The sequence below is a fragment of the Ischnura elegans genome, chromosome X (genome assembly GCF_921293095.1).
Source record: "Ischnura elegans chromosome X, ioIscEleg1.1, whole genome shotgun sequence".
Classification (NCBI taxonomy): domain Eukaryota; kingdom Metazoa; phylum Arthropoda; class Insecta; order Odonata; family Coenagrionidae; genus Ischnura; species Ischnura elegans.
The window spans coordinates 67373051-67398275 of record NC_060259.1 but is presented as its reverse complement, the minus strand read 5'-3'; the positions used below and the strand labels follow the sequence as shown (position 1 = coordinate 67398275).

The 25225-nt window shown below is 38.2% G+C and overlaps 1 protein-coding gene across 6 annotated transcripts in view; it reads left to right on the top strand.

Annotated features, from left to right (window-relative positions):
• The window catches only part of LOC124171836 (serine/arginine repetitive matrix protein 1-like), a 219521-nt gene that overhangs the window by 19520 nt on the left and 174776 nt on the right, over window positions 1-25225 (top strand). For 5 of the 6 annotated variants that reach the window (XM_046551192.1, XM_046551190.1, XM_046551189.1 and 2 more), the window contains exons 2-3: window positions 3772-3886; window positions 24925-25098. In XM_046551192.1, coding sequence (XP_046407148.1) covers window positions 3772-3886; window positions 24925-25098 — 289 coding nt within the window. The remainder of the gene's footprint in view (window positions 1-3771; window positions 3887-24924; window positions 25099-25225) is intronic. The other variant, XM_046551191.1, reaches the window with a different exon arrangement.

Here is a 25225-nt window from a genome sequence, read left to right as displayed (position 1 = left end):
TATACCGAAATTTAAAAGACCTCTAAAGTAACCTTTTCGAATAACCCCGTCAAAAAAGTATCAGGTTCTCTTATATCTTCTGATATCTTTATTTTATTAATTTTTCATATGATATTTTTACACTTAGTATATTGTAAATAAAGCAACTAAAGACATTTTCTCAATCAAATGAAAAATCAACTTTTCTCAAGTAATCTGAGTCTTTTTTATACGCCTTTCATATACGCTTCGCGATAGACGCGAGCTTTGTGGGAGCCCCATAAGCTCGGGGCCCTCGGCGATTGCCGACCAACCGACCTGGAGAGACAGCCCCTCACTGTCGTGGGCAATTTTTTTGCGGGAGACTTTAATGGACAACTGCATCTTTGCATAATATAATAACCTGCCAGATAGTTATATTTCGTCCATCACCGACGCAAATTGAATGCAAATTCACTGGAAATTGTGACGTGATATATATTCCTAGCCATTACGCACTAAGTCCGATGTTGACGATGAGTGCCTTGCACAGTGTAGAGCCATATTTTGTTTGTGCGTTTCTTGCAGCTGTGTAAAGGTAGCCTTTTTCTTTCTCAGGCTATTTAAGATACGTATTTACTGCGTGCGATAGGGTTTTATGAACACTCATGCTGGAATAAATAATCAAAGAGTTGACTGAATTGAATCGTTGAATCATTGTGAAAAAAGTCATTGTATTATTCACGCTTAGTATAATAATTACGTTGTATCCAAATGTTGAATAAAATCGATTTTAACTTTAAATGTGAGGGGGATGGGAATTAACTTTGTTTTATGTTAAGGGATTGCCAGGGCAATAAATCTCAAAAGTAAAACTCAGATTTTGCTCTTCGTGGCATTAAGTCTTTCTGAGATCATCAAAATTTGAGTTCATGAGGAGCCAGTTTTATTCCTATACATTTTTTTGTTCTTTTGCATTCCATGTATCTTGTCTCAATTTATATGCCCCGTTAAATTTCAATGAAAGTTCAGTTTTATCAATGTGGGCATGTGCCTTTTAGAGCAAGCATTACGTTGAGAGCCTATTTGAGCAGGAAAGTGTCCACAGAGCAAACTACCTTCTCTTACGTCATCCGCAATACCAATACCTTTAGTGAAGGTGAAATTTCCGACTGTTTTCTGTGGAACTCCAATTGAGATTTCACCAATTCTAAACATGTAGCCGCAGCAAAGGGCATTCACGTCACCAGTGACGTTAGATGAGGCAAATCTATCTACGACTAACCCCAAGCATTGATGTGATATCCCATACCATCTCTATGAAATATAAGCTCTAATCCCCTCGTTATCTATGAGATTATATGCAATATCATTTTGTTCTGTGAAAATACCGTAAAGTTGTTGCCAAATTAGCTTAAAGATTAAAAAAAGAAATATCATAACTCGATATCAGATTCCTTTTGTATTCGGTGAATTGATGCACGCAAAGGTTCGATTACGTAATCGGATCGGAACACGCATATCCGATGTTCAACGACGAAACTAGAATTTATTATCAACTGTTGTTTTCAGCTTAACATTTGCGGCTGATGGTGTTTTTCTATAATTTGAAGGAGACTACAGAGAGTGTTCTCAGGCTTTATATTGTTGAAGAACGAGTTGATAGAACCGACATTGATATCGACGACTTTTGGGTGCAGCGGCGTATTGCACATGGTCATGCAAGCTTTCGCGGTCATTGCAGGCCGTATCATGAGGCGATGAAATTAGCTTGCATGACAACGCGCAATTCGCCGCTGCACTCGAAAGTCGTCGACATCAATGAATGTCGCTGCGATAGCCTACGTTCCATGATAAAACTGACAGGTAACTCGTCTCTAAAAGTTTAATAGCACAACGGGATTGAGTGCACTGAGTAAAATTGTTAGGTATCTCTTTTCCCCTTACTTACCCTTTCCATGTCCTACCCTATCCCTTCTTTTTTCTTCAACTCACCCTTTACCCTTCGTCTCCTCCCCTACTTGCTAAAGGGTAGTTTAACAAGATGTTTTAAGACCAAAAGGTGATACGAAATGCAGAGGCGTAGCCAGGAATTTCGTTTGGGGGAGGTCCAAAACCAGGGGGAAAATTTTTGAAAAAACGGGGTACTAAGTATTGGGTTTTAAACTAATTTCAACACTTTTCATCATCGAAAAAACTTCATTCGTTAAAGAAATATTTTGTAAATTCATGATTTTTCAGTATTTTGTTTTCATTTATGAAGAAAAATTGTTGAGTTTTTTTATTTCGGGGGGTGGGGGGGGAGGGGGGGTCCGGACCACCTGGACCCCCCCTGGCTACGCTACTGACGAAATGTATTGATACCGTTTGCGTACCTAAAATTTTAATGGTGAATCACCAGTCAGTTTTATAAATCGAAGAGAGGTTTTACGAAATAAAATTTTTTCTTCTTAAGCGGACTGCGATTGGGTGGAGACAGGGTTCTGTGGGATTTTCCGCTCGAGGCACGTCAGTGCGACCGCACCTGTAGCTCGGTCATCGAACCGAAGAGATTGGATTAACTTGTGACGCGATCACATCGCATGATCTCTCCAAAGGGGCGGGGGTCTCCACTCTTTTCGACGACTGTTTGTGTAAGGGGAATTTTTTGGGGAACCATAGCTCCTCGAACGCGCGGAATCAAGGTTAGGGGAGACGGTTGGTTTGGGACAATGAAATAGGATTAGATTCACGAGGCACTTGACGTGCCTCAGGTTTTGCTCAGGCTTAATCGATATGTTCTCATGTCGAATCGAATCACTGTCTTTTGTTCTCATGTTAGGCAGCTGTAGGTAGCTATAATTGCGTGAAATTAAGTAAAGCCTCAGGCGTATGTGGGTAAAACCTCTGATATTAACCATACAAGTCATAGTGAACGGAGATAAAAAATTAATTGAAGTTAAATCAATGAAAATTGATTATTCGGAATTCCTGATTAATGCTAAATTTCCACCGTAGAAAATCATTGGCCGCAAATAAGGTTTCTCCCCGGCTTTATCCTTAATGACTACACGTGAAAAACTTAAGCGTTACTCTGATAGTTTGCTGCTCACTAAAGCTATTCCCGAGCCAAATACCGTGCTCCGCAATGAGGGTTGTCTTTCTTATCTTTGGAGATTCCACTTTTATTTCTTCGAAAGAGAAAATATTTGAGGTATATTTTCCATTGATTATTATGAACTGTTATTTTGTTGGATAACCCTTTGAGACTGATAGTGTTTTGATGTAGCTTAGAAAAGGACTTAGTGAAATTGAAGACCATGGGATAAATTTAATATTCAAATACGCTGCTTTTTCACCTCACAAACATTCATTTCATTTCTCCCTTAAATGTTGTAGACAACTAGCTGCTGTTAATATAAGTGAACCTAAAAAAGTTCGTTCTGTTAATTTACATATTGGAAAGGTTTCACACAGATAGCCTGAAATCATCAGTTATGTTTCACAATTTTTTTTCCTAGGGTGCTGCATAATATTAAATTGCCCTCCGCATTTTTCGTTTTTACCTTATGAAGAAGAATGATAAAAAATATATCGTACCGACCACTGATGATTTTTTGGGGGATACTGATATTGATGATGATTGCAGGACAATCGAAACACGTGTTGTTTGCTGTTAAGTAAAAATAATGGGCAGCACGATATCTTTGTTTATCATCCAATATGCTGTTCCTTGATATCTCTCTGGAAAAAGTTGACTATACCTAGGAAGAAGGCTAGTACAGAGAATGTTAAGAGAGCTGACTGCTGATGATTTTTTTCCTCTCTTTGCAGTTACATTCGGAGTACCGAAGCACGTACAGATGGCATGAGTACACTGGACCGCGGCAGGAGGTGATCCGGCGGCCTCCGCAACCGGTAGCCGCCGCCGCCGGATCTGGAGGAGGAGGTAAGCCTAGCTGTGGCATACGACTTGGTCCATGGAAATAAATCCCTCGGTGCACAGATTGGTCGCTAATTTAATTTTATTGATTGCAATTTAATTCTAAAGGCATGTTCACACGATATATTAACCCGTGCGAGTTAATGTCTGTTTGCATGAACGACTTTTGTGGACCGGAACGGAAATTATACGAATGCATACATCAAATTAACATAGGTTATATTTTATGTACGTGCATTCGCACAAGTTGGATGGTTACACGGCGCATTTTCGTATTCATTCACGCGTTCATACATTAAGACATTAAATCGTACAGGTTAATATACTGCGTAAACAGGCCTTAATACTACAAGTGACGTTCAGATTAATGTTTCCCCATGATGATACAAATGCCTTCGGGGGCCATCGAAAGCTTCATCAAGCCATTATTAGTGTTGTGTTGTTTAAAAGTTGATGAAGTCGCATATACAGTGTGGAGAAAAATTATATCACGAAATTTTAACCCTGGATAACTGATGTCAGTGGGGTCCAAAATTACTAATGATGTTTTGTTGAAAACATCATTAGTATCACCGTAAAAACACCATTTTTAAACTACAGAAACTTTGACGCAAGCGCTCCGATTGGCAGCGAGTTTGCTCTGTTGCCGAATCCTCTAGACAAACAGTAAGACAAATACAGAAAAAGCACTCCAAGTCATGATTTGTGTAGAGCATCCGGCAGCATGGCAAAGTAGCGGCCAATCGGAACGCTTGGCTCAAAGTTTCTGTAGTTTCAAAATAGTGTGTTTTCAACCAAAATATCATAAGTGATTTTGGTTCCCTCTGGAATCAGCTATCAATGGTTAAAATTTTATAATATAATTATTCCTCACCCTGTATTTAGGAGCTAGAGTAGGGTGGACAACTGCATCATTAAAAATACTCATCTGGGATGCACCAATAAAGTCAACGTACTAAATATGTTAATGTGCGACGAAAGATGTGAAACCTGAGAATAAACAGTGGTGGCAGAACTTAGTGGCAGTCTTATAGGCGAACTTTTGAAGCCAATTTAAGGGTCCAGCGTATTGGCAAGGGGTTGGCATGGAGTGGATGCTGGCAAATTATTGCTTCTAGCCATTAAGGAAGGAAGATGTCAATAGTTTGTTGTAGATATACACGCTAATAATAAAGTAGTATCAAATTACGTGATACTTAAAATATTAACTTATTGGGTGAGTATGTATCGGCAATTTAAGAGAAGATTAGGGCAGTTAAGGGCAGGTAAATTGATTAAAACAGGATACACTGATAAAATCAATGCTTTGCGAGCTCACTTCGTGGAGTGGTGACATGATAGAATAATAAAAAACTATTCATGTTCCATACAATATTTATTAAAAACTCTACCAGATTCGACCTTTAAACGATTCTGTTAACTTTTGATAATGATCTGAATCGGTCGAAACTTAGATTTTTAATAAATATTGAGTGGAATATAACAAATTTTATTTTTGATTTTAACAGATACTAATGTCATCAACGAGGGAATGGAAACCGAGATACTGCGGCCTGGAAGGGTGACAAAATTAGCCACGTTTCGTTAGCTTCAGATCCATAAATATTGATAATTCTTGTGAATTAGGCGTACTTTATAGCCGTATACCACGTACATACTCACGATTTCGCATTAAAACTGAGATCCATCTTAGTAAATATGAAAGAAGATTCATTTAATTTTTGGTCACCACTTCGGCGTATTGCTTTTCCGACGGAGCCAAGAAACATAAGTACGATTCTTTTTTTTTGCTCTCTATTCGATCGATGGCCGTGGAAATGTGCTAAAAAGCTCTTTGCAGCGTTATACCTCTAAAAAGTTTTGAAGGACGTGCTGGGAGAGAGAAAATTCGTAAAAATAGCGTCCTCGCTACTGAAGCGTGCAATCCTTACGGATGACCAAGTATTACAAAGCAAAAGAGAACGTAATCAGTGCACCGTTTTCATTTTGAAACTCTCTGAATCGGAGATGGGAGTTAACGCTAGCTATATGGAAAATGGCGGGGTGACAATCAAGTCGTGAATAGTTCAAAATGGGAAGACACCACTCATTGCAGACGTAATAGTGCGAACCTTTGTAAAACTCGAGGTGAAAGCCGTGGGGTTGGATGGAAAACGGAAATATTAAGAGACTTTATGACGAAAAAATGTGGCTTGAGAGAAAATTAGGTCAATGCAGGCATGTTTTATATGATAGGCAACTTTACGAAAATGCCTTCCGGCAATTTTATCCCATGACGTATTATGCCTCAACTTATGTTTTCTATCATAAGATCATCAAAATTATTTAATGTACTGTCTCTCCAATTTTACGGGTGATATAATTATTCTAAGTCATAGCGAATACCTTCTTTGAGTATGGCTTACGGAAGAAAAAATTGGACACATGGGCAACGTTTATATCGAGTATAATGCCAATTTAGTAATTAATGCCTTTGTTAAAATTGATATTGTATGCGTCTTATTAAATAATGTAGAATATTTGTCACGGGTAATTAGTCATACGATTAGGTAATGAGATGGATAAAGGGATCATAATATCTCCATACGGGGGAAACCATCATGGACTACCCAGCTGTTTTCCGATAAAACCAATAGTGCATTTGAAGTACGAAAATTCCTCCATGTAAATACCGTTTTCTTCGACTTGTAATCGATCCAGAAAGCTTTAATGGTTAAAATAATCGGTGTGAATTCATGAGACCTAAATGTGAATCCAGGTCAAGGTATAGAATTTTTCCTCTGTCCTTCTCAGAGGAATTGTTTATGATTGGAAAAAACTAAATAATCAGTGCACATATGCAATATTTTTCGTATCCGTTAGGTCCTTGTTACATATTTTATCTGGAGGAATATTGTTTTAAAGGCAATTAAATAACAGATGTTCAACTTTCAGCTCCTTTTTTACGTGCTATGTTGGATGGGAAGGAATTTCTACTTTACCCATCCATGTTGCTACACAATCCTTGGATTCCCTCTGAATGGCATGATAGAGTAATAAAATAGAATAAATATCCGTATTTTAAAGCATTTTTATACGATAAAAAGATTACGATTCACCGATTTGTAAAATTAGCCAATCGGAACCAAGTCTTGCTATTGGAGTAGGGGTAGCGATCGATGTAAGAGAAATAGAAGACGGCGTGCAGTCGTATTATGTTCCCATCAGAGGGCGTTGGCCAAATATCAACAATTTTTATATCTAAGGCTTGTTGCTTCTTGCGTCCATTTGTAACCGCTTTGAAAGCGCAGAGTCTGTTAGGATTGTAAACGAAAATCTCTTCGTTGCGAAAGGTTGGCTGGTTTCAGATATGGTTTCTGTTCACGGGACCGAAGCGAAAGAGAAATGGAAATCTGAGAACGAAAATAGGACGATAATATTTTGCAAGGGACTGCATAGGGCAGGTTCAATTCAATCCCACAGAAGGCTGATTTCTTTTGCCACTTCGGTCGCATTTTAATCAGTTTTCAAAAATGTCCGTGGTGCGGTGAAGAGTGCAATGCGATCCGATTTTTTCCAACATTTTGCATAATATTGTCTACAATTGCGAGGAATAGCAGTGAAAAATTACGAATTTGATAGATCACATCATCATGCATATAAATTTCGGTTAACACCCCTACTTATACCTCATTTCCCCGTGAAACTCGGGTCAATATGCCCATCAGCGACGCGAGTGGCGACTTTTGTAAAAACATGTAAATTCGCAGTGGTTGAAAACACATTAAGAGGGCAACATGAGGATCCTCTGCGGTAATATTCGTGATATTTCGGAAAAAATGTCGAAGGAACGAAATGAAGTCGTACTGAGTTCAGTTTGAAGGATGAATAGTTCAGTTCTCCCTATTCTTCAATGGATTCGAAGAATTTTTATTTAATTCCTACGTCCAGGTGTTTTACTTTGGAATACTGAACTGCTTATCCTTCCATCACCCATTTTGATGCCTGTATGGATAAGAAATAAAATTATAAAGTGCTTTTCCCGGAACGAAAAATCGAAGCCGAGTCCTACTAACTTTAATTTGAACAAAATTCCGGAAAAATGTATGTTCCATTCCTGTTCCTACCCGTAGTTATACCCGGGAAATTATAATCAAGCTGACTTTACAGTTTCGTTTCAAGCTGAAAAACATGAAAGCTTATATCGCGTAATTTTTAATGCCATTTGGGTCAGAATCATCAGTCTTCTTGTTGGACTTAGTAGCTGCAGCGCGAGCATCAACTGATAATAGAATCGTTTGATGCATTGCTGTTGTTTGATTTATTCTAACCATTCAGCCTAATTTTACCATCATAATGAGCAATTCCCCTCAATCCAACTCCCATCGCCTCAGGAATATTTTGTAGTTTACCTAAGTATTTATGGATGAGTCGTAGATTTCAAGAAAATTAGTACATCATTGTTTGAGCATCAATGTCTTCTTCAAAGGTTGCTGAAAAATCTATTTTGCTTTTGCTGAAGTATTTTGTTTCACTGAGGAAGTTGAAATATGCATGAAAAAAGGACGAGGCAGCTTTTTATCTTTTGTAAAAGCTTATTGATTTGCTTCACTTGCCCAATTTACCGACGTGGGATCGTTCACTAATTTGTTTCATTGTTCATCGTGATGGTGATTTAAAATGTAGGGACACATATTTTTCCATATTCCTATCTGTCATCCACTTCTCGATTTATTCGCGGCAATAAAAGACTGCCTAAACCCTTTCGCAGATAAGTTGATTGCGTCACGCAATACTGCTGAGCGCGTCACCGCTCATTACCGAATCCTCGGTCTCGCGTGCTTTGTGATTGTTTACACTCTTGTGAGAGACTCATTCCCTCCATGAGCGGTTCTATCCGAAGGAATGAATGGACTGATGACGTCACCAACTCATGAAAAGTGGACGGAAACTTTCACGTTTTTTTTTTAATTTCAAAATATGAGAGAGTAATTGCACGAGGAGAATTTTTCCGTTGGGTCTGAATAGTTCCTTCCACCGAAAATTCACCTTCATCTACCGAATAGTTTTAACGGCTTACGATTTTTAATTGAGTTAAATGGCACTAAGGACCATTCTAGGGCTACAGCTACATAAAATTTTTCCACATATTTCTCTTATTCTGGATGAATTCTTCACGGAATCCCCACGAGGTGAGCTGTTCAGTCAGAGCCGACGTTTCAACGGCTAACTCTTCCATCGCCCTCTGGGCGTTGAGTAGCGGTAGAGTTATACTTTGAAGCGCCGGCTCTGACAGACTAGCTGACTTGATGGTAATCTCTTGAAGAATTCATCCACATCGTGGACCAGGAAAGTACAAAGTCTTATTTTCTCTTATTATCTCAAAAATATTCGAGGAAAACGCATATATAAGTATTTTATAAGATGATGTTAGTGAAAAAAATGATTTTCCTCACGATTAACTTCTAAGACGCAAATAAATCGAATGTATATCATGTATACTTTAATGAAATTCGGCTCAACGTCCATGCCAATATTATTTCTCGGGAAACAAGGGTAATTATTATATGTGATTTTTTTTAATGGCTGTAAAGGTTGAAATAGAATTCAATTGCATAGGCGCGATCAGAAAATTTTCTTCATAATTGTAATTTAGCAAAGGCAGATTGACAGCAGCTCAATTTTAGTGTTGTAATCTTGTTCTTGCTTAGGTGGGGGCCCATGCTCAATTTATTTACGTCTAACATACGTCACTTCCACCGTAATTAATTAATGAATAGTCAAGCGAATAGTTTAAAAATATTTCTCTTTCGGTGCACCGCTGTTGAATACTGCATGTGTCATACCCTTCGATTTGTGTTTCTCCCTTAAACTGTACTTAGCAGAATTTTTCATTATTGCATGATAGTGTGTTTTACTAATAGTGCATGTCCATCCAAGGTTTATCAATATTGCTCTTTCTTTTCTTCACTTAGAAAACACTGCGTAGGTTTTGGTTAGAGAAAATACGTACCTAGAGGATTAAGATGGAGATTTCCCAGAAGCCTGCCTTACCTGCTGTTCTACACCATACCTCTTTCTTGATTTGATTTTCCACGCTTGGGGGCCACAGCCACTACACTGCTCAATTTCTAACATTTTAGGTACCAGAACGCATACCCATGCATTAATCCGCACATGATTAGGTATATAACATTATCAGCCTCCCAAAACATCCACTTTTTTAAAACTTGTGATTAAAGTTACAATGAGGACTAATGTTTTACGAAATGTAAACAAACGACATTTAGAAAACTTTTTTATACATTGTACTGACCAATGAAGACGAATCGCATCAACTTTACTTCAACCATTCGCTTAAAAAAAACTGTCTTGAGTCGAACTTGAATTAGGAAAGATATTGTCTTCATTATAAACGTGCTCACTTCGTAGCGTCAAATAATAGTTCCCAATCATCCCTGAAAGGTGCCGGAACGCCGAAATTAACCACTGAAACTGCCATAAAAATTGATAACCATGATAAATAAATAACCATGATATGGTGTGCAATTGAACAATTCGGAAATAATTTTCTGCTTTTGCCGCCCTTAGAAGCCAGATAAAAGTCAACTACTTGTGATACTTCATTATCTCTGTATACAAATGACCGTAATGGGCTAATTCACAAAATGTTTTTACTGTTAATTGCGATAGAATTTGTAAAATAAAGAGACGCGAAATTTTCCATCTTTAGATCCATTACCTAACTTTCGACCTATCCGCGATGATAAGTCAACATCCTTAGCCTTTTTGGGTATACATAGATGACGTCACAAACTCCTGCCAGGCGTGCTAAAGTTGCTCCCCTGCTCCTTGGCCTCACGCGTCGGCATCAATTGGTTTATTTTTTCTCTCGTGAGCGATTACTCCCCTCAGCGACCGGTTCCCTCACTTTTATGCTTTTATTTGACCTTCCTCTTAAACAGTGGAGTCAGCAAAAACTGATGCATCAATTTTATGCTGTTCGTACTTCAATGAGTGCGTCAGGGGAGAATTTTCAAACACCTTCCTTGCGTAGAAATAGCATTTCAAGACCCATTAGTCTATACGACTCGCCATAGAACATCGATTAGGTTGCCAGCCCTTCCCCGTCATCAAGCAGACTACGTAGAGGGAGCCCCAGTCCGTCCCATAGAAGCTTGATTCAAGCTGCCAATTTGGGAGGGTTTTTATCAATTCTTCAAAAAATCCGTTGTGCGGCGATGAGTGTAGCGCGATCAATATATTCAAAATTATTTCAATTTAGTATTCACAATCTCAAGAATTATAATTAAAGACTTATGAATTTGATGGATCAATCATCGCGAACATAATGCTAGGTTGGTGAGAAGACATCAACGGTGTTGCACAATGAATGGCATCATCTTCTGGGGTTTCAAAAGTGTTTATGGTCACCATTTACGTTGTTTATTGCCTCAATAAACAACGAAAACGGTTGGAATCCCCAACAGATGCTGCCATTCATAATAATAGGTTAACAGCCCCAATTATAATAGCTTAATTCTCCTCGAAATTCGGATCGCTCTGCCCGTTAGCGACGGGAGTGGGGACTTTTGAGCACCCATTTAAATGCGCAGTAGGTGACAAGATATTTTGTAGCCAACTAGAGAATCCCCTATTGTAATATTAGTGACATAATCCCGACGCCGAGGATGAGACCACGCCCCCTTACAGAGACGCATACCTCTCGCACAGCCGAATTCTTTTGCAAACTGATTGCTCGCTTAAAACTAAAGCTATCCGATGGGAAATTTTGGAGTATTTAGCGTAGACCCTGTTTCACATTTGTCTGTATCTGCTATTTTTTATATTTAAGAAACAGGTAAATGCTGGCACAGGCCTATTCTATACACGCTGGCATTTCCAAGGGATAGCGTAAGTATAGAAATAAAAGGTTGATGCACCTTTCCACAATTATTTTAATGCGTACGAGCCATAATGTGGTACAATGGTGTCGTACGAATTAAAATAATCGTGGAAATTTGCAACTACCTTATATTTCAATATGTCAAAACTTCCACTATATCACGTCTGAATCGGTAAAATGTATTCGGATAGCGTAAGTTTGTTACGGCCAATGCGTCAACAAAAAAGACAAAATACGATCGGTTGAGGGGAGGGACGATTGGAGTAGTAACCTAATAATAACCCAAAATGGTGATTTGTTGAAGTAATCTAAATTCATTGAAAACATATGGCAAATTTCGTGGATAGAGGCGAAAATCATAAATATTATGCTACGGGTACCACATGCTATTTACAAAGAAGAGCCACATGCAGTACCGATTTAATCTACGGCGCTGTGCCGTAAGCTTTCGCGGGCATTGCACTAGATTGGTGGTGAAACTGCTTGCTTTGGATTCAACCAACACGATAAAGAATAAGGAAGAAACTATAAAATTCGTGGAAGAATGGCTGCGATTTCAGTGCCTTGGGATATTAATGAGAGGCATATTGAGGTCGGCATTAAGATGCTCAAATTGATCTAGATTAAATTGAATTTGTACGCAATTAGAATTTTATTCCTGAAATAATGAATTTATTGCATTTTCATACGAAAAAGTATAGTAGTTGGGACGATAATTTATTAGCTCAGAATATCCAGATGAAACTCATCGCCAGTGGTGTATAGTTTATGTTAGATTCAATCTTTATTCCTCCTGCCGACTTCGTGAAGTCCCTGCTAATTTTTTCCTTTTAGTTTGGTCATTATGCGTATCAGGCTCGTAGCGATTTCAAGATTCTGAGCCTTAATGGTAGCCATTTGTACTGGAAGTTTCATTCGAGGGTGAATAATGAGAGTTTTCGAAAGAGGATTTAGAAGACAAAGAATCGAGCGTGATTCACTTTAGCGGAGTATTAACCTCGAAGACCGACGGGATTGTTGCTTTTAATGAACCTCGTTGAGGAACGATGAAGGAGTTGATGCATATTGCCCGAATAAATGCGATCGAGTCTGCCGCAGTAAATAATGAACTCTTTCGGGTGGTTTTTTGCGTCTGGTTTTCCTCCAGACCTGAGCGCGAGCTGTATTAGTGGAAAAAAAGGAGTGCATTTATGGCAAAAAAGAATTCCGCTTTCGGTGACATTTGCAGATTGAATTACTCCTGCCCGCTGAGTGAAACCATTGATTAATAGAATCAAGGCGAAAACGGCCGACAAAGTTGCTGTAAAAATGAAGTTGATTATCCAAGCCCACCTGTTGAATACAGGAATACATGAATTGGTCCGCGGCGTGCAAGAAAAAGACTTAGCTGGTTACAGAAAAAGTTTGTAATCTTTTACTCAAGAGAAATTTATCTACCATTCACCAGCGAGAGTAACTTAATGTAGATAAAATATTATGTTACAAGAAAAGGGAATTTATTGGCTGTTTAAGAAAAGAGATTTTTATCGGGGTTCAGGGAAACATTTAAAGTTTGCTGCCACGCTCGCTTTTCTTTGGGCTCTTTGTTTACCTTCGAATGAAACTTCTCTCGCTCTGAACTGAGATGAAGCTCGTCCCTTTCCAGCCAATAATCATATCAGCATTTCTCACTCCCAAACTGCGGGTGGGGCCGGACACTGGGATATAAAGAGAAAATACTGCCTCTGAGAAGTGTTGCCCCTCAGGGATATTTTTCCGTGGCCTCTTCATGAGGCATTCAGCTTGATGGGCTTCTATAATAGCACTGCATGAAGAATGAGTTTCGTTGAAACGACATATGAAATACCTTGAGGCCAACGTGAACTTCTTCGTCAAGCGTGTTGTGGGAAGAATTTTGGAGGATGTAGTAAAACAGAGGTGCTATTTCGTACTCGCCCGGCCACACCTTAAATATACAGCGAGCATATGGGATCCGGCGTAGAAAGACATTATCCGTGAAGTTAATAAAATCCAATGGAAAGCTGCACGATTCCTCAGAATCTGCTATGATTTACAGAAAGCGTTACACAGATGTTAAACGAATTAGGTTGGGAGCCGCTGGAGACTCAGAGGCTGCGCACTAGGCTTAGCTTGCTTGAGCAATTGGGAATAGACATCTTTCAAAGCGACGCGGAGAACATGATATAAGAATCTGTCTTCATTTTCAGATTCAACGGAAACGATAAATTAATTGATATATTTAGCCGAACGTAAAGGAGTTTCTTTTTCCCCGAATAATAAATGGCTTCAATAAAGGCTAGGCGGAGCTTCGTTAGAGCATTTCCTTTTTATCTGATACCCCCAGCCAAACGCCCTCTGAGGCGGCTTGTAGGATAGTATGTAGATGTACCCTTCGACAGTTTATCAATTAACAAATTTAACTCTCTACCCATTTTGCTAACATTACCTCACCAATTATGTAACTCGGTGTTGACCTCATATATGAGTGGAATTTCCAATTAAAAAATGGATTCCTCACTGCGACTTTGAAATATTTATGTGGACGCCAGCGGGTGATGCTGTTTACATTCTGTTTCCCGAGGTCTTTTAAGTACGTAAATATGTGTATTCCTTAATTTCGCGTAAGTGGCTGAGCCATAAAATCAGAGAAGTTTCAACTGATAATAGGCTTATTAGCTTACCCTCATATATGATTTAAAGTGGTAGTTAAGGAAATGCTGGTGTGATTGACTAACCTATAGAATAGCTTATTTTATCTACCTAAATTGTTATTGACCTTCAACCGTACGTACCCAACTGCTGGCAAGAGATGGTTTTTACTTCGGCTGTACAAAGAAAGTTAATGCTGTCACGTTGCTTAATTGTTTGCAAATAAGTGGCTTAAGGCCTTTATATCCGGTATAGAAGTGGGTGGCTAACCGAAGACACTGTGCACTCACAACCAATTAGTAATTAGCCACGAATTATTTTAGTATTTCAGATAAAATACACCTGTAATTACAGGCATCAAAATATTTTATCTGCCTAAAGATTTGGATGATAACGAAATTTGTTCTATCACGTAAGTCTTAACATAGTTTCCAAGCTTCTTTTTCAAGGGCATGATAATGATTAAATTAGAACTTCATTGTGCAAAATTCCAATGACTTTTTCTTCTTTATAATTACTGGAGGCAGTGAAGTTCCTCCGGCTAGAGAAACAGGGTATTTAGTTTCTCTTGATGATGCCTTCGAAAAACGATACTTGGATTGCAACGTGCATTGTTATACTCTCGTGACCTACTTAGTGAAGCTGAGCGTCATATTACGTGCTTGCCAAAGGGCACATTTTAAAAGCTACCTCGGTAAAATGATGGAGAAGTGTTTTTTGCAGATGTAAATTGGAAAGGATGATCTGAATTAGAGCTTTTTTTATATGAGCATGTGGTTTTGCGTTTCGGAAGGTTGAGCTGATTACTCGCATTTATTTCTTTGTATCGTTCTTATTTACCTTGTCAGCTATTTTCTGCGCCGCGCTTGCTAAAAATATTTTTTCTATGCACTTGTGATTTCTCCACCCTGGAATATGAAAGCATAAATGCTCCGTTTATCATTTAGTAATATCTTCAATGCATCAGTAAAATAGTTTCAGGTTTTCGGGTCCCTACCATTATTTAGAAAAACTTAATAGTGGATTTTGTCTGAAAAACTTCTTACATTCCACTCTCTATTGTACTATAGAGTGAATTCGATTAGTTTATTATCATTATTATTGAATAAATTCATTTTGTTGAAAAATCCTAGCTGTATTATGTATTAAGCTCTTCTTACGCCTGAAATTATGGGTCAAAATGTGATTGATAGTCTTCGAAATCACTCAATATATCTTACTTTATTTGCGGGCTCAAAAAGGGGCTTTCAGTTACCTTTTACACGAGTTAGTTAAACTTGTAATATAGTTCTATTGTTTTTTCGACCCACCGTAGCTATGACAGGTTGTTAATGAACTACGCTCGAATACTATTTTGAAATCCGTTGGGAAATATTTTTACTCTATCACTTGGGATAAGCTTATCGTAATTTTTTCTCCTCAGTAGAAAAATGTTTTTCCATGTTATTCCAGCCATTTCTCGTAAAAATGCAAAAACGTGGCAATTTTAGTCGAACTCAATTATTCCCTTTGATATTAGGTCTTAAATTAATGTCTTGGAAATTTTGTCCTTTTCGTGCAAAATACTATGGATTTTGATGGGTAGTAATTTCATCTCCATTTAGTGCCTTTCATTATTTTACACAAGTTGTAAATTAATCGTGTGTAATGTCTAAACTGTTTATAGTGTAGCTTATGTCACGTTACCTTACCAAGTACTTAACTTCGTATTTTAATGTGCTTCTCAGAAGCTAATATTGGAGTCTGTACTCATAAAATATAGTTTTTAATCTTTTTACGTACCGTGGTAAATTTCAATTTCTCGATGAATACTTAAGTTGTAGAACTCATGTTAAAATGGTCTTCTGCCAAGGAAAGTTAAGATTTCTCTCAAATGCCAGGTTCGTAAAGCGATTTTTATTTTCCGAAGAAGTTATAGCTACGTCATTAAATTACGATTCATCAAAATGTATTCCATACCGAGTTAATAATTGAAAACTCTGGGCTACGTTTTCTCATTTCCCAGCTGTTTGGTTATTCATTTCGCATGGAAGACACGGGGCGCCCGTGGCAAATGTAACATGCTTCAGGGAAATTGTTTCCAAGCGACGCAACTGAATTGTGGATTCGTTAAAAATGAATCGGCCTTCACGGGCAGAAACCGGTAAGGTTAGCCATGAAACAGTAAAGGAAATGCATTTTATAGCTCCTGTTTGAAATTAATGAGCTTTCAAGAAGGAAGCTGATGACATAAAGCGAATATTGGCTAGCATACGTGCACTGACCATCAAAATAAACTGAAAACAGAGAGTAGTTTCTCCAAAAAATTGCGATGAAAATGAAAAATTACAGAATTAGAAATATATTGAGGCTCCTCATTAACAACGATACCACTTCAGTGTAAAACTGAAATCACAAAGTTATTTTGTTTTTTATTTAGAAAACATTTCTCAAAATTACGCCGTTAACTTTTTAAATCAATGTTAAATGCGATTTTGAGGAATCAATCTGTTTCAGATTTTCACGAGTCATTTATTGCCCAGAGCGATTTGCTAAACGACCAATTAGAAATTCAATACTGTCACGTTGGGACAAAATGAGAATTAATTACCCTTCCGGCCACGATTCCACGATGAAAATTGTTGAATAACGTTAATGTATTCATTGCTGGTAGTTAAAATTTCTTAAAATATCCGATGTGAATAATAAATGCTCTCTAAATCCAAAGAAAACTCATTGCTTTTTACACGGAAGCATTTTGTAGTAAAGTTTAATCTCGAAATGATCACACTAAAAATAGTCCCGTGGTACTTCACGAAGTTGCGAGTTACTATCGTGCATGGTACTGAAGTTCCCCATCGAATCTGATTGATCTGAAAAATTACCTTAAAACTATGTTACTCTAATTGTGGGATCTTAGGCTAACGTTCACTTTTATAAAATTTCATTTTCTCTCCATTTCTTTTTGGGTTAACTGCGTTGAAATTGAGTTCTGATGACGTTTCGTGGCCTATGCTGGCCGCATCTTCAGATCAGGTCTGAGTGCCGATTACAATTTACTTACATTTGTTAAAAATCCTATCTATATATAATTATTTTTGAATTTTCTCCAAAATATACCTGAATTAGAGTTAAAATGGATCACGGGTGAAATCTCGTGGTATTTACCTGCCGGTGACAATAAATGCTTAATTTTGCATCGTGATGCCCATTAAATTTCACAAGAATAGTTTTGAATAATTGATAGACAGTTTGTAATGTTCACCCTCATTTTTTGAATTGGTATTACTTCACTACAATTTAAAGAGCATAAATAATAATATAAATAATATAATAGCTTCAATATCGGTATTTGATCTCAACCTGAATTATTTAACTCGGTTATTTCGTATTCAGTCAAGTCAAAAATTTCTTGGGACACCGAGTAAATCTGATTCCCCATAGAAAATAAAGGAACAATATCTGTGCTATTAAATGATAAAGAAATTCTATCTCAAGTTTCTTATTCAGAATATTTCCTTGTTCCACTTTTAAATTTGCTGTTTCATCCTTTACATAAAATGTATCCCTCATTCGTAAAATTGCAGTGCATCTCTCCATCGTACGTGACAACGATACTGAACTTCCCCATCGAATCTGATTGATTGAAAAAAACCTAAAAGCTATGCTTATGTAATTTTGATTGGATTTCTGTACCTACATTATTGATGATTCAGTGTCTCTCTTTGGTTCTTGAGATTACTCGAAGCTACCTGAGTGAACATCCAGCTTTGTCGTATCGGATTCGGTCGCACTTCATATATACTTTAGGTGCCTCATTTGTTGTCATCAGCATCAGCATAAGTGTTACATCAGTGCCATTTGTCCCATTCTTACCCCACATACCCATTTCAATCTCGCAAGAATCTTTACTTTGCCCCCGCGCAAGATTTATTTGAACTCTCCAACTCCTGTAACGGCTTCATCTCCTCGTTCTCTCTTAATTTCAGCGAATGAACTTTCTTTCTGATCACTTTTTACGAATTTTTTCGAGTAAATCTCTCCTCTCAATTTTATGTAACATTTTATTCCTAACCCCATTACAAATTCTTTAAATACTACACTTACTACAAACGCCACTACTTAAACACTGCCCCAATAAAACATAATTATCATTTGTCTTCTTCTCTTGAGAATTTTCAACCTGTGTAAACATTAAGTTTAAAGTTCTAAAACTTTAAGAGGACATCACATTAGCCCAGGGGATGGTTTTTCCCAGATTTTCATTTATTCATGTCAGCTTATCTCCAAACCACCATAGATTTATCTCTGCGTCGTTCATCATTGGTAAATGTACCCCCCTTTGAGTTTTTTCCAGGCATTCTTCTTGAAACGTGTGCCTTTATTGGGCGCTATTTTCTATACACGACTCAAAATAGGGTGCTTGGTCCCTTCCGGAGGAATTTTTATGGCAATTCTGCGCTATTCTTCTCTTCTCAACACCACTTCATTGAACGAGGGTGCCATCTTCTTGGTCTCCATCATCTTCCTGTTTTTCCTTATTTATAAAATTTCCAACCATTACCTTTATGCCGAATCCATTGTTCACATCTCAGTATTGTGAATAGAGATGCTTTATGGGTCTAAGACTCGTGATCTCGGAAATTAGCACATTTTTCTTCCCATAGAATCTCTTGTTTTACTCGGTCCAGGCATTTCTTCCTTTGTGTTATTATGACGGGTGACGGCTCCCCTGTTATCTTGATGCTTTTATAGTTTCCAGAGGATGACCCCAGTCTGAATAGATCATCTTACGAGTTTTACCTTGATCTGGAGAAGCCACGTCAATGATTTTCTACATTTTGCACCCTGCCATAGTAATAATTGTTGATTAAACATTAGATACCGATTATTATTTTTACAATTAGTGGCCATGAGATATTTTTAGCTTTACCGTTAACATCATAAATAGGACTGAAACTGAGCAAAAATATCATATACAGTCGAGTATTAAAATGCGTGCACTGTCAGGTTATGAGTGGGCTTTAGTCCGTTTTGTTATTAGACGAGAAAACAGTAGAAAGGCCGGGTAAAATCCTTGAAGAGGACGCTTGTTATTATGGAATGAATTTGAAACAAATATAGTTTTCCGAATAAATTTCCACCTTACAGTTAAAACCTTGTTTGGAAAAAGTTATGAGTTACACCTCATGACGTACATGAGCTGTAAAATTTTCTTTTTCCCTAATATTAGCTTAAATGCGAACTACCAGAGAATAATATTCATTTTAAGCGTTCATACCCGAATATGCACTGTTGCTGCAATGTTCATCATATTCGTTTAGCGCCTATTATTTGTTGTCTTTACAAGTTCTTCTTCATTTGCTTTCTTTCGAAACTGTACATTGCTGGCGAATTTTTAGAAAATTTTCGAATAAAATCTCAATCAGAAAAAGAATTCCACGTATATTTACAAAGAGATGCAACGATTACTCACTCTCCAGGTGTAGCAATCTCAGAAGTGTTCAATGTATTCTATTTGACGCATTTAGTAAATTTTTAGGCACCCCATTTCGGGCACAAAGTAATTTTCGGGCCACGGATTCATCGAGGTGCAAAATGTACAGTAAAATAATATAAACTGGTAAAACAATGAAAATTACCATCCGCACTAATTCTTAAATCCGTCATGGGTGAGTGGCAAGTTCTAAATTACGAAGAGGGAGTATAAACTCAACCTCCCTATATTATTGCTGCTATGTTCTTTTGCAAAAGTTTAATTAACTTCAAGTATTGGAGAATTCTAGCGTTGGGGAACAGTAGATTTTGAAGTTAGTATATACATAAATATTAAAGGGCGGCAGAATAAGATCAGTTACTCCAAATTTGGAGTTCTCCACTGTAAAGGGGGATCGGGTTGGTGTGGTGGTTAGAGTGTTGGCTTCCCACTCGGCGGGCTCGGGTTCAAATCCCGGCGTTGGCAGAGAATTTTCAGTGACTGCCCGATCCCTGCTTGAATGTTGTGTGGAGGACATTTCAAGCGCAATACTCCGTCCATCGGATGGGACGTTAAGCCGTGGTCCCATTGGCGCCTTTCGTTAAGAGCAGACTAATGCCGACGCCGGGTTTCTCTCCACCCTTCCTTCCATACCCTTCCCTCATGGCGCAAATGACCTCAGCTATCGGTCGCTTCCTCCAATACCATACCATTCCACTATAAAGTATTTCAACCAAGTACTATCGTTCATTTTGCCGTCATGGGGATTATCTTAATAGGATTAACGTAGGATTTTATCGTCTTCACAGTGAATGCAAAAGGTATTTTCAGCAGTTATGAGGAATAAATAGATTAAACTGACGATAAAGGAATGTTTTGTGGAATTCATAGAGAGGTCACTTTTCGATGGATGAATTAGTAATTGAATTGCGATTCTATGAGCTGTGAAGTAGAAATGGAGAGAAGAGAGATCAAGAATCTTCCTTACTTAGGAGGCGTGACCAATGCTGTGCTCATAGTATTCAATTCCTTCATAATTCATCTCAAGAATAAAAAACATTCTACTATTTTTACTGAATAAATTATTTCATCGCTGATTTTTCATTTGATTATTTGATAAATTGTCGTGCACAAATGTCGTTCACAACTTTTCATTAAAAATTGTTAACCCCTGCTTTTATCAGTCGTCAGAAGTTCACTAAACAAGAAATATCCTGCTAAAAACTCTAGCCTTATCAATATCTTTACTCGAACTGCAGGAGATAGCTCAAGTTTTCAGGAATCCTCTCATTACGGCTCTCAAGCCTCCCTTAGAATATTAAAAAAAATCATTTATTTATTCCCACACCACCGAAAATAGCACATTTGGTATTTTACATCGGGGTGTTTTAAAAACTTAACAATCACATCTGCAGTAACAATCATGCCGTGAATTAGGGTAACGTACCTAGGCTGGACTCGAACCAGCGCAGCGGTCTCCTGTTTGGTAGTTAAGGATTTCACCGTGCCGTCACCAAGGCAATCAATAATGATGTTATAAAGCAATAGTAATGACATGGTATTCGTTATTCGGATAGTATTCGATTCCTTGATTTTATTTTTCTCAAGTATAACAAAACGTTATGCTATTTTTATGAATTTTAACATTTAGATATTATTTCCACTCGGCTCCGGCATGCTACTTTGCGGTGAACGATATTGTTTTGCTTCCATTGCACAAGGCCATTGAACTTTCACCCTCCCCATTTCCATCTCCTTGCCTTACATCAAGTTTTTCTTTTGTCCCTTTCTGGTTTCTCTGGTGGCGGAGAGCTCACATGGTCCTTCACTTGGCGGCAAACATCTCGCTTTCCACCACATTCCGATCGTGATGATTTTTGGCATCCCTTCAAGCCCTCTCCATAGGACATCAGCCGGCAGTTCAACGTCTCATCTCGTATTCTGATTCCAATTCTTATTTGTGACAGGAAGGGCGTTGTCGCGCCATTTTTCTCGTGACATTTCGTGACACCGTTCGATGCATATGATAAGTAAAAAAAAATCACATTGTTTGCGGATGTTGTGAAAATTTTCGAGACATCGAAACATGAAAAAACGCAAGAAATATGATTCAGTGCCTTTTAAATAAGGGCGTATTCACGTTCATTTTAGGAGCATAATATTCAACGCTTCCACAAAGTAAGAATAAAAAGTGTAAACATAAAGTGTCTTAATAATTCTAAATTTCTACTTCTAGTTGCTACTTCATATTTGATTATTACTCAAGAACGTTAAGTTGAAATAAAAATCTCCATGCTGTAAAGCATTATATTTTATTCACGCTTGAGCATCATCTTATTAGAAATAATTGAAGACTCTTGATGCAATGGATTCCCAGTATATCGTGGAAAACACTTCCCAAACCTCTCTATCGTTTCTCCTTCGAGTGAAGTAGATTAGTTAATTATCACTACTATTTCTTATTTTACCCTTTTGTTAAAAAAACGAGGTGGATTGTGCTTTAGGCTCCTTTTATGGTTTAAAATATGGGTGAAAACGTTTGATAAAGATAATTTAAACGTTAAAATTAGCTTTTTTAGAGTCCCCATAGGAGTCTCGATCATAAATGGAAAAAACTTCTGTAGCAAGTGCTTGCAAGTCAGGAATACCTAAACTCATATGGAAGTAATGTAATCATTAGGTTGATTTTGAAGTATTATTGCCACTCATTCTAAGATTCAAAAGGCTCGTCGAGATTTCGTCTCTTTAGGTACTGACAAAGTGTTATTCATTTGTTGATGTAGAGTTCTTAAAAATTCTTATATTAGAAGAGCCCATTTGGTATTAATTTTTGTCTTCAAAACTTTAGTTTTGGAGAATCAAAAAGTATTCTGGAAGGACTTAAATTGACAATGTATGACAATAATTCATGTATCTACTGATTGAAATCTACTCTTTTATGTAGTTTATAAGGCTTCAATGTCAAATAGCCTTCGCCGTGCAGTTCATTTTCAATAAGGTTAGTTTATTTGAAACAAAACGTGGGAGTCCTAACTGAGTGGTTACTATTCGTAAATATAATTGCGACTCCGGAAGAACACAGGAAATGAATCAATGACGTTTAAATAGTAGCCACCATGCATCACAGATTTGAATGGTATTGGACACCTGTAGCTAGTTTATTTATTTACGTATTGCCCTTAGCGCAATCCATGTTTACTCATAGATGATGAAATTCTTCTTGTCCGAGTTTGTTTTCCATTCAAATATATCACAGACGAAGTTTAGAAGCATCCTTTTCTTGAAGTAAGTTTGTCTATGACCAGGAAATGTGTTGGGAACCGTAGTTCCCGAAGTGGGTGATAGCGCCTCCTGTGGGGCGTTGCTGTGCTCCATGGTAGAGAAAATGGGCAACTAACAACAAATTCGACAATTCATTTTTATTTTCGATTCCGATAGAGTTTTACTAACAAAAAACTCTTATTTTCCGTGATTCAATCCGTACCCTAATTATGAAGCTATCGATGACCCCTTCCTGAGATAAGTTGATGACGTCACGAGCTCCTGCAGAGCGTACCACCGCTTATCCGCTTCCTCGTCCATCGCAATTGATTCGCTCCTGTTTACACTAGTGTGAACAATTCTATCTCGCAACGTGAACGAGTTATCGAACCGGAACTTATATGACGTCACCAACCCACGATAAGGGTGCGGCACATTTCGCGTTTTTTTTAACTATAAGAGAATTGAAGGAGGAAAATTCTTTTTTCGCCGCAATATATCTTTCCATTTCATGTACCGAATTCTTCAATAAATTACGATTTCGGGTCTTAGAGAACAGCTCCTTCGGAGGGAGTTCGGGAACGCTATTGGCAGAATCGTTACTACTGACTACGCTGTTGTGAGTGAATGAATAAACAATACGGTTAACACGAGCGACTTTGTTCGGTAATGCTCCTTCACTGCGTTCGTTGTTTTTGGAGGAGAGAGGTGGCCACTACTATTCCTGCTTTCTCAACAGAGTGGAGGAGTGGGAGTACCTTTCACTTATCCAGAATTATGGTATGGAAAGGTATGATGTGTTATTTAGAGGAATCAATCGACTGCTCGGGTTCTTTGCGTCATTAGGAGGGGTAGGGAAGGAAGGGTGGAGAGAAACCCGGTGCCTAACTCAGCCTCTTTACGTAAGTCTGCCACGACTCATCATCACATCCGACGGATGGAGTGCTAAATTTGAAGTACCATCCAAAAGGCTCTCACGTAGGGATCTAGCGACCCCTAAAAATTCACTGCCAGAGCTGGGATTTGAATCCGTTGCGAAATCAACATGCTAGCCTGGCCACACCAACCCGGCTCCTTCCGGGGGAGTTGGGACTATATTCGTGGAACCAAGAGTGACCGTAGAAGAGATATATGCATTACCACGTATTAAAGGTGCCAGTGAAAGCAATTATCGCTTTTTACTCTTGTAGCAATATTTTTTTGCTCCTTCTCAGCTCCTATGTGAGCACTGATTATGACCACACTCTAACCGAGGGATTATTTCCGAGATGGAAATACATTTAATTATGGTGGTATATGTGGCAAAAATGTCGAAATCAGAAAATATTTACTTTAAGTACGTAGTGATTTAGTCTTATGTTTCTCCACTTTATTGAATACAATCGTAGGATGAAATTAGTGGATTTTGTCTTAATGCTAGCTAATTTTTGTATTCGAAGTATAAGGGGATTCCTGTGCGAAAAAATTGTGCAACGAAGCTTACAATTTGAAATTAAATGTGCTTTGCATTTGATCTCTCGGAAGCCAGCTTGAACAGTTGGAAACCCTTGTGCTTCGAAGTAATAGCGAGCAGTTTTAGCTGTGGGGTGACTAGCGCCACTAAATGAAACTCATGTAATCATCAGATACGCAGATCGTATCGTCAAACTTGATGAGTTGCTGTGATAGAAATCGGACTCTTTGTCCGATCATACTTGTACTGCGAAGCTTATGATTGCTTTTCATGTGCTTTGAATTTTTCATTCCATGAAGGCTAGCTTAAATTCAATTGTTGCCCATCCTTATGCTTCGCAGGCATAGGGGGTAGTGGTGGTGGTGCGGTGACTGGTGTCGTCTCTGGTAACACTCCGCCCATGCACCCGCCTACCTCGAAGTCGCACCACCAATTGTCGAGGGACCAACATGCGAATGCCCTTGGTGCGGATGACGAAGCACCAGCCTCCAGCGCCCAACGGCAGGAGCTGGATGGTACGTACGACACTCGCTACTCCTGGTCTTCCGGTAGCATTATTTTGCTCTCAGCGGAAAGCGCCACCGATATGCAGACGTATGCTAGGGAAATGGTTGCAAAAATTATCATCCATCCGTCGCAGAT